Source organism: Panthera leo, chromosome B2 (genome assembly GCF_018350215.1).
Source record: "Panthera leo isolate Ple1 chromosome B2, P.leo_Ple1_pat1.1, whole genome shotgun sequence".
NCBI lineage: Eukaryota > Metazoa > Chordata > Mammalia > Carnivora > Felidae > Panthera > Panthera leo.
The window spans coordinates 130790749-130804925 of NC_056683.1; the positions used below are offsets into that span (position 1 = coordinate 130790749).

General features: G+C 36.7%; 1 protein-coding gene across 3 annotated transcripts in view; it reads right to left on the reverse strand.

Annotated features, from left to right (window-relative positions):
- Positions 1–1122: 1122 nt before the first annotated feature.
- Positions 1123–14177, reverse strand: part of SHPRH (SNF2 histone linker PHD RING helicase) — a 95311-nt gene continuing 82256 nt past the window's right edge. For 2 of the 3 annotated variants that reach the window (XM_042940017.1, XM_042940019.1), the window contains exons 26-30: positions 10516–10608; positions 9609–9695; positions 8678–8856; positions 4303–4383; positions 2881–3094 (exon numbers count right to left, since the gene is read on the reverse strand). In XM_042940017.1, coding sequence (XP_042795951.1) covers positions 2998–3094; positions 4303–4383; positions 8678–8856; positions 9609–9695; positions 10516–10608 — 537 coding nt within the window. In that variant the 3' untranslated portion in view covers positions 2881–2997. Of the gene's footprint in view, positions 1988–2880; positions 3095–4302; positions 4384–8677; positions 8857–9608; positions 9696–10515; positions 10609–14177 lie in introns of those variants that run through there. The other variant, XM_042940018.1, reaches the window with a different exon arrangement.

Below are 14177 nucleotides of genomic sequence, written 5' to 3' on the forward strand. Positions count from 1 at the left end.
TTATGAATTGACATATTACTGGGGGATTTTGTTTAAATTCTAGAAAAATTGAAAGACACTTTTTTTTTTAAAGTAGGCTCCACACCTAATATGGGGTTCAAACTCAAGACCCTAAGATCAAGAGTTGCATGCTCTACTGACTGAACCAGCCAGATGCCCCTGAAAGACACTTTTTATTCAGTTTATTTAAGCCTGAGGTCATTCAGCATAGGTGATTTTTGCATTTCACAAAGTTTATTCTGTAGTTTAATAAACATTAAGAATTCAAGCACGCTAAATCTTTAATATACTAAATCTAATAGATGAGAGAAGATTTAAAAGACATTATGTTCCTTTGTCCACTTGAAAGGGTTGCTTAAGTTGATGACTAATTAATCTTGCATTGTTAAATTCCATTCCTAAATATTTTGATGAGTAGTGTTAGTTTGATAACTATTTGTAAAGTATTTGTGGTTATGTGTTGAATTCTCATGTCAATAGTTTTTAGTCTGTTATTATTAATATGACATGAAAAGGATGAATTCCTAAAAAAACAAATGCAAGAATCATTCTGCTAAAATCACGTGCAAAGAGAAAAGCTGAAGCTGCAATAAACATAGCAAAGCTATCTGGGTTTGAACAAAAGATTATGGAATTAGGCACTGTATGTAACTCTATCTTTTCAGTCCTAACAAGCTCACTTGGATTCATGCTTCCTCAGATCCAAATACGTTTAAGCTCTTTAAGGATTGGTACTACCTCATTTTTTCTCACTGGTTCATTAGTACAGCACCCACTAAAGAACAACTATTGTGAGCACAGTGATAGTTTAGAAAATATAAAATGAAAGAGGATGGAAGCAAAAAAGCCCTTTGCTTGCAGCCAAGAAGACGTGGGGATTAAATATGTATTTCTTTTGAACAACTGTCTGGAAGAATTTCCACAACTGTTTTGAGGAAATAAATGTCTATAAAATATGGAATTCTATAGTATAAACAATTTTGACATCTTTTGTTGAGAGACCAAAACAAAAAACATAGTGTATGTTCTGCGGCTCGGAAATTAATAAATCCCCAAGTTTCAATTTCCACTAAAATATTTATTTAATTAATGATATCTTACAGAAATAAATAAGAACGGTTTTTTTTTTTCTAATACAGATAGGTATATTTATATATATATATTTTTTCTTTTTTTACAAAATTGAAGCATATCAAATTGTTTTCCCTAAAACTTTAGCTCAAAAAGGAATACTAGGAAACAAACAGAAATACTGAAACATGCTCATCATTAAATTACAACCATGGGCCTTCTGAATCTCAGTATGACACAGGATTTACAGAAAGACCATGAGATTTGGAGTAGGGGACCTGGGTTCCACTGCTTCCTTGCTACGTGTCACAAGCATGGCTCTCTGTATTTCTGAACCTTGGTTCTCCAACTTCAAAACAGGAATGATAATAGTTACATCAACTTCACAGGATTATTGGGCAAATTAAAGCTGAATGTGAATGTATAGGAAAGCTCTTTGTAATATGTAAAGAGCTACAAAAATAATAGTTTTGTTTAATTTCATATAAAAGAATTGATGCATATCTTCCTTCAACTGAGGAATAAGCACCAAAAACATGTGTGTGTTTTCTTCAGTTGAATTATGTCACCCTATAAACCTAGAATAAGAAAATGCACCTTAACTAAGCACCAAAGCTTCTTGGACAAATATGATATAAGGGATATTTCTATTACAGTTTTCTGGGCAGCTGAGTAGGAGCTAATGAGTCCTGAGGGTCATTTAAAACTCTGAAGGCTCAAAGAAAACAAAACAAGAACCTCTGTATTACATCAAATGGCTAGGATAAAACAAGCTACTCCTTCTTTAGTGACTTCAAAGTCCATTAATTCTTCACAGAAGAAGAAACACTCAGTTGTTATCAGTTGCAATTATTTGCTTATGTAAATATGACATTCTCTTGTTCCAAAGATCAAATACTAGTCCTTGAGAGAAGTCCTAGTGAAATAAAATAACAAATTATCACAAAGTTAGATACCAGTGGTTAAAAGTCTAGTTTCCCAAGAACACGGGAAAGGAAAAGAACCCAAAACATCAGTGTAATAATGATAAAAAACAAAACAAAAAAAACTAAAAAACCCCCACAAAACCCTGCCATAATTTCCATGTTATAATGATTAAGAACTAAAATTATAAAACTTGCAATATTTACAGACACATCGATCTTAAAACAAGTAAAAACTTAACGATAAGACAAATTAAAAGTAGAGAAAGCAGTTTAGATCATTTTACGGTAAATATGAATATACTTAAAATGCTAAAGTTCACTGCTTACGCTGACACTACCTAACACATCATAGAAATAAGAAGTGTTCAATGTTTCAATTGTTAGTAGCAACACACAGAGAAAGGAATTACTTGCCTAATATTAACTTATTGTTAGGAGTTGTATTACTGTAAAGTTACTATGCATGGAGTTACAGTCTAAAACTACTCAAATAACTAGGAGGTAATATAATTCACCATGTACTTTAAATACTACTAGCAAGATATTGGTGAATCATGTGCTAAAGATACCGAAGGCCCTTCCAAAACTGAGATTTATGTGGGTCAGATATACTAGGTCATATAAAACCAGATCAGTTTACTTTTTTCCCTTCCTCCAACTCTTTTTAAGATTGATCCTATAAAAAAAAAAAAAAAAAAAGAGTACACGTTACCTCTCTTAATTCCCTTGCCTTATCAGATACAGATATTCTTTGCGGCAAAAAATAAATGTTTTATTAGGAGTGTAAAATTAAAAATCTTTATAGATCTTTTGGAAACAAGATATTGGAAAGGACTCAGTAACTACTAGGACACTGTACAACTAAAAAAAAGAAAGAAATTCATTCAATGAAGAACAGTGTATTTACTGACATCTACTGGAGTTTTTACTTATAACTTTGCTCTATAAGCTATGAAAAAATTTAAATACATTAAAGTCTGTGGATTGAATCAAGTGTACTTCATTCAAGTTCTTCAGTTTCTTTGGTAAACAGGTCTGCCAGATCAGCCAAGGTTAAGACAGAGGCCTCTGGATGCTTCACCGATGAGTTCGTGTGACTGCAGGATTTTCCAAGTGAGCAGAGTCAGAAAGAAACCAAGGAATAAATGATTATATTTGCCTTATATTTTGCTCTAGTCCTGTAATAATCTAAGACATTATGAGATAAGAATATAATATCCTTATAATGTAAAACCGTATTTGTTGATAAGTGTTTGTAAGTCCAGAAACTCTGAGTAGAAGGTTGGTGACAGGATCATTATTACTTCTTGTCAAAATTCGGGAAGACTTCCATACAGTATTTTCAGGCTTTGTTATAAAATGTCTTTTCTCTCCATGATTAATAAAACAAAGAAATAAAACCCATGCCAACAGCTACGAAGGCTCTCACCTTACAATTTACCTTCTTACTATCAAAAGTTAGTGTATTTCAAGAGAATTTCAACAGCTCTTCTAACTGGTATGTCATTTAAGTGGCTTAACTATAATCACTGAATTCTGTTCCACATGGAAACATGAACAAAAAGCCTTCATGTCTGATGCAAACAGCTTTCATGGCAGAATCTTCCCTTCCCATTAAACCACAGATGGAAGGAAACTTCTGGTTTCAAATGGTTTCTTTGCTATGCACACTACCTCTGTAGAGACATCCCTTCTAGGGCAATTATTCTTTTGTATCTTCCAACCATACCTATTTCATAAGGATGTAGTAAGCCACTGGTTTGTATTTTCAAAATGAGTTTATAGGAAATTATAGAATCAATATTAGAAAGTTTTATAATTCTAAAGTTAAGTTTTTAAAATTAAGGCTACCCGGGTCTCTCTGCTTCCGTTGTGCCTTTGGAACTAATCTCCCAATTCCCAGCTGAGTTTTAAGTCCAGATCTTCCTGTGTGTATGTAACTAAGATGTGTGATGTATAAAGAAACACTGTAAGTTTCCTTTCACAGATACCAGACTAAGGCTGTCAGGTGGGGCATAAAGATAGATTTCCTTAAAAAGTAATCCAATACGGCAAAGAAAAGTAGGACGTTTAAATATTTTTATACATTACAATCCCTATTAACAAATTAAATCAAATATAGGATGCCAGAGCATTAACTGGGACATTTTACACGGGGTAAAATGTCCCATCTTGCTTTTAAAAAGTATTTGCACTTAATATTTTTTGGTTGACTAGGTGGTCATCTAAGTGAAGAAGTCCCAAACACTCACAGGACATCATGTAAACAGGAAATGCCCAGGGGCTTGGATAAAGCGTTACCTACCTCTTCTCAGCAGTTTTCAGCATGGCTTGCATTCTTTCTTCTATTGTTGCCTTAATTAAGAATCTGTGTACAATAGTAGGTCTAGAAGGTACATAACAATGATACATTCAAAAACATCTTAAAACTAATTAGGACAAACATGATTTCACATATTATATGCTACATTCATCAGTCACTTAGTGCCACCTGGCAGGTACTCATCAGTGTGCTGGGGGGGGGGGTGGCGGTCAGTGGTGAATAAAACAAACTAGCCTTAATGAACTGACATTCGAACAAGGGGAGACACACAATAAACACATAAATCAGATGGTACAGATAATGACACAAGGCAGCTGAGACATATGAGTTAAAATATGACCGATGGGAAGGCGGCCACTCAGCAAAGGAGAAGCAGGAAGAGCATCCAAACAGAAGAAACAATAAGTAAATGCAAGCTCTTGAAACACGCTTGAAACAAGCCTAAAACGTCTGAAGGGCACAAAGAAGGCTGGCGTGGCGGAAGGGTACTGTAATGTCGGGGTAGAGAGTGGAAGTGAGATTGCAGAGGTAGGCAGGGACCAGATCGTGTAGGGTCTGGAGGGACATGGCAGGAATCTGGATTTTTATTGTGGTTATGGGGGGAAGCCATCCATGGGTTTTAGGCGTGATTTCATTTGCACTCGCTTATACTTTAGACATCTCTTTGGCTCCTGCATGGGGGATGAACTATTAGGTAGCAAAAGTTAAGGAGTTCTGTAAGAGTCCAGGTAAGGGGTGGGCTGTACGCTGGTTGGGTCAGTGGCAACAGTACATAGCAGAAGATTTGGAGTATCTGGCAAGACAGAGCTGGCAGATAGAGCTGGCAAGACTTCAGTGATGGTGTGGACAAAGAAACAAATCTGGAAGAGTCCTAGACCTCTGGTCTGAGAAACTACACATGAGAGAGGCAGACTATAAGATGGGGAGGGCTTGGGGTGGGTGGGAGCACAGCCTATGGGAAACTGGAGTTTTCCATAAGCTAGGTATCCAAGGGGAGGTGGAGTCCAGATATGTGTGAAGTGGCAGAACTGGGTGTGTGGGTCTGAGACGGGAGCTGAAGGGGCATGTCTGGACCGGGGACATGCGTCTGAGAGTCATCAGCACTTAAGTGCTACTTAGAGCTCTACGACTGGATGAACTCATTTAGGAAGCATAGATGAGAAAAAAAGAGCCCTCAGGGACCACTGGCAAGAAGTAGGTCATTAATAGCATTTTGAAACCTTATTTTGGTGGCACGGTGAGGACCAAAATCCCACCAGAAAGGCCGAGAGCGGAGGGGTAAGGAAGTGGATGGAGGTGGAATGCAGGGGAGTGTTTCTACAGATGGGTGATACTAAGACATATTTATGTGGTCATGTGTTACAAGAGGAATGCCCTTGAGAGAGTAGGAGAACGGATGGCACCCACGACAGGTGGAAAGGCTGGCTTTTGAAAGAAAAGGGATATTCCTCTGGCTGTGACAGAAGGGAGGGAACATACCGTGCCTTCCTGCTTTTTGCTACTGAGGAAACATCCCAATGCCCACCTACGACCAATGCTGCACTTGAGCGTTGTTTTACACTCTCTCCTCTCTTGCTTTACTAGTTGTTTCTGTCTTTAATGAACCATTCCTTTATTTCTCCCATATGAAAGGAAAAACAACAACAACAAAAAACCCCTCTTGATCTCATACTCTTCCTTTTCTCTGCTCTTTGCAGCAAAACTGCTCAAAATACGAGTCCTACCAGGGTGCCTGGGTGGCTCAGTCGGTTAAGCTTCCAACTTCAGCTCAGGTCATAATCTCGAGGTTTGTGAGTTCGAGCCCGCGTCAGGCTCTGTGCTGACAGCTCAGAGCCTGGAGCCTGCTTCAGATTCTGTGTCTCCCTCTCTCTCTGTCCCTCCCATGCTCATGCTCTGTCTCTCTCTGTTTCTCTAATAAATAAACGTTGCTGCAAGTCCTACCAGCAATGCAGAGGCAGCTGTGTGCTGTGCTTACAAGCACGGACTGGGGAGGCAGAGCAGCTGTTTGAAACCCGCCACCACTTTTGCTAGCTATGTGATCTTGGACAAGTGACTTAACCCCTCTGTGTTAGATAAGTGTTTGTTCATAAATAAATAAAACCCTATTCTCTCTTACACTCAAATCAGACCATCTCCTCCCCTACCGGCTCTCTGACTTCATCTCCTACTTCTCTCCTCTTTGCTTATTCTACTTTTTAGCAACCCTGGCTCCTCGCTATTCCTCAAATGTACCCAGCACACCTCTGACTTAGGGTCTTTGCACTGAGTGTGCTTTCTACGTGAATATTACTCTCCATGACACCTGCATGACTTTCACATCTCTTTCAACTCTTTGTTCAGATGTTAACTTCTCCATAAAAATATTGCATGCCATCCTGCCCAGCCAATGCCCCCTTAATCCTCCTTACCCTGCTTTACTTTTCCAGCTCCTAACTTAGTAGATGTTTTACTTCTGCTTATTGTTTACCATCTCTCTACCGGCTGTCTTATAACTAGAATTTAAGTTCCACAAGGGCATCTCAAATACTTAGAACAGTGCCTGGCACACAGAAGGTGCTCAATGACAATTTGCTGAAGGAGGTATGTGGGTACCGATGCAGGCAGACTGCTCAGGTTGGTGATGGAAAGATGAGATGCTTCAAATCTTAGGTATCTGTTTTGCACATGTGAGGCAAGGCTGCCATCAGTGGGGAGCAGGAAGATACAGAAGACTTTTAAGACCATCTCTTCAGAAAGTGGAAAAATCTATTTACTAGGGAAGCATAGTAAGATGAGTCAAGTAGTGTTGAACAGTCTTTTTAGACTGTGGTCTTACATATGAGCTGCGTCTAGTCTATGCCTTGGAAAACACTGAAAACACGAGAAGTCAATGTTTAAAAGTGTAAGAAAAAACAAACCAAAAAAACAACATAATAAGACATAACTGCATTTTAAATGATACTCAACAGGGCTTAGAATAAGCATGCATTTATCAGTTATGTTACCTTGCCATATTTTACTAAGGGTTTATTTGATGAACATGTCTCTTGCCTGCTAAAAGTTAAAAGCCCTCATTTGCTCTCTTGGCTATTGCTTACAAGGCCCTTCAGTGTTTTGAGTAGGGCACATAAGATCAGATCCCCTGCCACTCCTCTCCGCAGGCTCTATACTCCAGCAATCCCAAACTCCTTCCAGTTCCTAGGAATATCATGGCGTTTATCTGCTCTGTGTTCCTGCACATGCAACTCTCTTTGGTTGTGAGATCAGCCTTTTCTAGCCCAACGTTGAAATAATTATTTCTTCAAGACTCAACCCAATGAAGCCTTCTGTGACTTTCTAGGCACAGCCGATCAGCCCCTTTTGTTACACGGTACTTCTAATGTATTTTTGCACACTCTACTGCAGTATGTCGAATCTTCTGTTTCTGGTACTACACAGTGATTTCCTTGGGGGAGTAGGTTATGTCTTACTCAGTTTGAGTCTTCAGTATCTAGAATAATGCATGACATATAGTTGCTGCTCAATCAACATTTATTTAATGAGTACTCAGTATGGATTTTTTCTAAATATTCAAGGCATCTAATATCTAGGAGGTAATACATCTAAGAGGTCTTATGAAGGGTAGTTTTCTATTCTAATATTTGAATAAAAGTAGTAGATATTACATAGTATTCACTATTAGGTTTGCTTTGGGTCTAAACTAAATATAATTATTTCTCAGAGTGGACCTATGGGACTGTCTTTCCCTAAGGGGAAGAATTAAAAAAAAAAAAAATTTTGTTTTTAACATTTATTCATTTTTGAGACAGAGAGAGACAGAGCATGAACGGGGGAAGGTCAGAGAGAGAGGGAGACACAGAATCTGAAACAGGCTCCAGGCTCTGAGCTGTCAGCACAGAGCCCGACGTGGGGCTCGAACTCACAGACCGCGAGATCATGACCTGAGCCGAAGTGGGACGCCCAACCGACTGAGCCACCCAGGCGCCCCCTTAAGGGGAAGAATTTAAAAAGGGGTCATGAATGAGATCTGCCTTCTTTTAAATACAGGCTACTTTAGACAATCAAAAATCAATTCTTCTCAAAGTCACAACGGATATCTTCAACTCTGCAGCTGTCTTAAATATTTTAAGAAACTGTTTTGGTAAAGTGATCAGGGTAGAGTTTGAAGACAAAAATCTGGGAGAATTTGGGATTTGCTCGAGTAGGGAGGGCTGGAAATCGCAAGACGTCTGTTGGTCATATAATGATACTTGGAAAATTTAATACATAAGGAAATAATTAATGAATAGGTTTAATGAACATAAATGAAGAGCTTAAACACTGATTTGTATCTTAAAAACTCGAAGCAAAAGTAAGTGATGTTAATTTTAGTCCTTACTTGGTCTGTCCAATTCGGTGTACCCTCCCAATGGCCTGAAGCTCGTGGGCAGGGTTCAAAATGGGCTCCACCAAGAGAACATGAGTTGCTTCAATGATAGTTAATCCGTTAGAACCTGTGTGCAGGGGCAGCAGCAAAATATTGATTTGGGGATCATGTTTAAATGCTGAGAGGTTCTCCTAAAAAAAGAAAGGTACATTTAAATTTTAGCTGCATCAGTTAAAAATAAGAGCGGTATATTATAGCTCATATTAAAGAAGACTAGTGGTATCCAGGTCATTGTGAAATGTCATAATTAAGACAAGTAAATGTAAAATTATTAATTTTAGAAAATGTAAACTTGTTGTTTGACTTCATGAGGAAAAGTATCACATAAGCCCTCTTGTTCACTGCGATACGGTGGAGGCAAAAGATACATGTATGTGATGGATACAGATTAAACTACATGAGCTTCCAGGAAAGAGAGAGAGAAGGAATGTGTTAAGAGTGAGGATGAGGTCAGAGGTATGAAATCTGCTACATTTTCACTTGGTCTTTTTGTTTTTTGACTCTCAGGGTGTGTGCCTGTCATGCTGAGTGTCATGTAAGGTACTTGGGCCATATAGTTTGCCTGATGCAGTGTCTTGAGAACTTAATCCTGGTATGATGGCCCTGTCCATTCAAAAGGTGAATCACAGGCTGTCTCCTCTATTAAAGCCAACACCCTCAAATCAGAAGATCTTAAAAAAGAAAAAAATGATCTTGCTATAGGTATAACTGAACAGATAGAAAATTAATTAGTTTCTCCACTTTGCTTTTGAATGTTAATTTTATAATCAATAACTCAAACCCTTACAGAAGACAATAAATGGAAGTAACCTAGTTCGCAGCAGTTTAAATTTGCAACTAAATCCCCACCTCCCCAAACGCAAGTAAAATCTTCCTGACATACCTGAAATGTCTTAACACGGCTGATCTGAGCAAATTCCATGTTGTTGTCAGTGAGGGCTTTTGAAATAATATCTAATACGTCTTGCCACTAGAACGCATAAAACAATAAGAAAACAAATATTTACACATAGCTTTCACATAAAAAGGAGTTGAAAAGGGACTAAATGAAAATAACTTTTGTACCTCAGAATTCAGAAAAAAAAATCTTCAAATGTAGTACCATCAATAGTATTTAGTTCTATCAAAATGGTAGCGTTTTTGGTTGTTTGTTTGTTTGTTTGAGATCAAATGCTGGTTAAAGACAGGGTAAAAAACATGACTGTCTTTGGGAAATGAAGTTAAGATAAAGAGAAATAATATCAAATAAATAATGGAGTGCTTAACGGATGTAGTTGCTTACCTTTTACAAATGAAAACTAGAATTTTTACTCATGATATATTTTTTTTAATGAGCAGCAGGCAAAAATTTAATTATTAGAATATAAGAACAGAAAGGAAGAATAGTATGAATGCTCTTTTTACAGAGAGGGGACATTCAAAAGTGAACGCCCCTTTACTCAATATTTTATTCAGCAGATTTTTTCTTAAACAACCAATTTCATTTGTGAAATGAGACTTTCAAGGTTATAGGTTCTCATTTTTAACATATTAATACCAGAATATCCCCATAAGCCACAAACAGGACGTGTAGCTGTAGAAATTGCCTTGTGAAGCATCACCAAATTCCTCTAAAAATAATTCTATCCTATGGACATGGGAAAATAAAACATGAACATGGAAAATCTAACAGTAATTCTAAATCTCTACTATATGAGGGTAAACACTAAACATGAACTCTCAGATATAAGCTGATTAGAGCCAGAAAGCCAGTGTGAGCCAAGACCAAGGAAGAACATGGTTGACTGTACCGTTGAGAAGACCAGTGCTTTAGCGCCCGGGTCTCTGAGCTGGATTCTCATCAGAGTTCTGACCACAGCTTCCACTTTGGTAGAATGGCTGCCCTTTGAACACAAAGAAGAAAACACGTCACTGCCAAATTAAGTCTAGTTTATAATGGAAAGGAAAACCAATATAAGACACTTTTATTACCAAAACTACAGGTGCATCAAAACAAACTATCAGGTACATATGTGTCTACTCTTCTTTATTCTATATTTGCTGGAAGTTTTCTTTAGCCTCAAATTGTAGAAGTTATAGAATTTACACCCAGGGAAAATTCGAATATGAAACACACCAGGAAGTTATAAGTGATACGATCCTAAAGAGAAGATTCTTAGGTTAAAGTCGTTAGGTTTTGTAGTTGCAAGATTTTGTTATTTTAGATAAGCAGAATTGATATAGAAAACACTCTATATTTACATGGATATAAGGTATATATATATATAAATATACATATTTAAATATATACTTTATGTAAATATACATATTTATACAGATATTACAGCATTAGAAATGTTAAGAATACAATGAATCAAATTCCAATGCAAGCAAACTGCGAAGAATCCTTTCTTGCAAGGGAATTACAAAGGACAGGGACAGAGGTACAAATGACAGCCACCTGGACAGCAGATTTCCACAAAGCTAGATAAACACTCAACAAGTGGTTTTTGCATCTTCTGGAACCATTTCCATCATAAAAGTATAAAAATGCAAAAATAAAAATGGGGAAATAACAAAATGAGGAAATGAGCCAGTGTTTTTATGGCCTTCATAGAGAAACTTCCTCCTGGAATGCTCTGGGAGATGGCATGACATGAAGAAATTAAGGGCACGGGATTCTGAACGTGGTAAATCTAAATTCAACAGCCAGTTCTGCATCTCGCTAGTTATACAGACTACCCTTTCTGAGCCATAGTTTCATCATCTGTCAAGCAGGAATAATTTTACCTATTTCCAAAGATTGCTGTGATGGTTACATGAGAAAATACATGTATAACATTGAACTCAAACCTGGCAAAGAGCACTCAATACCTTATTATCTTTCTAAGACATTACATATGAGCACTATAATGACACAGATAATCCCATAAGGGCGCAGAGCTAACCAAAAAGAGTAAACCGACTCCACTCACCGCTTTTACACAGAGACACTCAAAGGTAAAATATATGAACAGATCAAGAAAGAAAGGCATAGCATTTTTAAGTCAGCAAGACAGAATTAGAGAAGTTTTAAAATTCTAGTATCAAAATCCCAAGTCTACATATGCAGATTTTCAATTATACTTAAAAGTTTGCAGATTGTCAATTATACTCGAAGGGTTAAAAAATAGAAGGGATCTGTTTCAGTCTAAAAACTGTCTTAAACAAGAGCAAAATTATCTCAAATATGAGAAAACAGGAAATCAGCATAAAGTGAGTGTTTAACGAGCTTAGACAGAAAAATCCATATCCTTGCAAGGTCTCGTGTTCAAAAATATTTTCAAGTGAAATATCATGATAACTATGAAACCTTCCATCTATTAAGCTGCTTTTTATGAAAAGTTCAAAAGAAAACATAATAATTTTCTATAAGCAACATTCTAAACCGGAGTGCTAACTCTCTGAAGGAAAAGACCAGAACATTCGCTTTGATCAAAGTTTGGCCAGTTCGGTGGTAGCTCTCAATGAGCCCTTGCAAACGTCACAGCTTGGAACCATTTGGTCCTAGTCCAGTTACTTCCACTATTAAAGAAGAATAATAAGGAAGTCTAAGAAATCCAAAACTCTGCTTGGCAAAAAGCTACATGGGAAGTGAGACTACCTTAATACCCTTTCCTTCCAGATGGATAGAAAGTGGCTACTGAGAATGAGAACAATAGAGGAAGAAGTGGGTGGCCCACATATATTGGCAGGTTTTGGTTTGAGCATGCAGGTCCTGCATAATGAAAAAAACCCAAATCCAATAAATGCAAAATCCTTATGTGAGGCCAATATGTTAAGGTAGTTTCTGTCAAGATGAAAGATTCATGTTTTAGACTACTTGAAGACATTTATCATAAATGGTCACTGAAAATGTTGCCTCAAGTCACGAGAGGATATGTTGAGTTTATTTCAATAACAATTCCTAATTTGTTGCTAAATGAAAAGAAAATACTATGAACAATGAAGGATTACTGAGCTAAAAAGTTAACAGAGAAACGCAATAAACTGTAGGAGAAAAACTGAATAGAAGTTAGATAAGGATCTGGTTTCTACCTTACCTACTAGATTTATCACAGGCACATTTTAGATAATTTAGACTTAGGCATTTTAGAAGCCTACATAAAAATGCATACATACTCCAAAATATTTGTATATATGTCTTATAAAATGGCATTTTCACTTAACATTGTATCTTAGCAATCTATTCACGTAGGACCTTTATATTTACCTGACCTCAATGGCTGCACAATATTTAGGGTACAACAATTTATTAAACATTTGCTTATCAGTATACATTTAGGGTTCTTGTTCAGTACACATTAGGCTTCACATTTAATGCATTCTTTCTGGCTATTATAAACAGTACTTTAATGATCCTTGTGCTTACAGCTTTGGGTACATGTGCGAGTACTTTGTTGGATAGGCATTTCAAAGCAGAATTAATTGTTGGTCAGAGGCTCAAAGAACTTTAATTAGATACTTGGATTTCGGTAGATTTTGGTATATCAAATTGCCCTCTAAAAATGCTGGAAGTTTTAACAACCAACAGTTAAAAATACTTCCTTCTTTGCATGCTTGTTAAAATTTAATTTTTTGCCAGTCTGATAGGTGAGATGAGGGGTCAAATTTTTATTTAGTCTACATTTCCCAAGGGTGAATTTGAATATCATTAATTGGCTATTTAGAACTCCTCTTCTGTGAACTGTACTCATATCCTTTGCCAATTAAAAAAAAAACTAAGTTTTCATTTCTTACTGATTTGTACGACCTCTCATATATTGTACATGCTAAATTTATGTTGTAAATGTTTTCCAACCTCTCTGTATGTAGTTCACAGTTGTGTTAAATGCACTAATGTCAACAAAAGTGCTATATTAATACACATTAGTTACAGTAACTCACAAATGTTTGATGAATGACCACTGGATTTAAAAACGAGGTGTTCTTTGATTTATTCTTTTATTAGATTCTTCTATGCTTGACATTTACTTAGTCTTTCATAAGGGAAAGATGAGAGATTTTATTTGGAGAAGAGCAGCTTTTTCCTCAATTAATTGCCCTGTCATGGTTCTTTTTTTATTTTTTATTTTAAGTAGGCTCCATGCACAATGTGGGGCTTGAACTAATGACCCTGAGATTATGAGTCACATGCTTACCAGCCAGGTGCCATTGTCATGGTTCTATATAATACGACTTCATATGATATTATATCATATCTCAGAGTATAGAACACTTGTCAGTATCAGTCAATATACTGTTTGAAGACAAGGACCAAATGGCATTTACTTTTATATCACCTAGAGCCTGGCATCATCCTTTGTAAACAGTATACACTCAGTCAGCTTATTTAACGCAAAAAAAAAAAAAAAAAAAAAAAAAAAAAAAAAATTTACATATAGGCTTCTCAATACCAAATATGCTGAGTAAAAAAATGAGTAAATAAAATTAA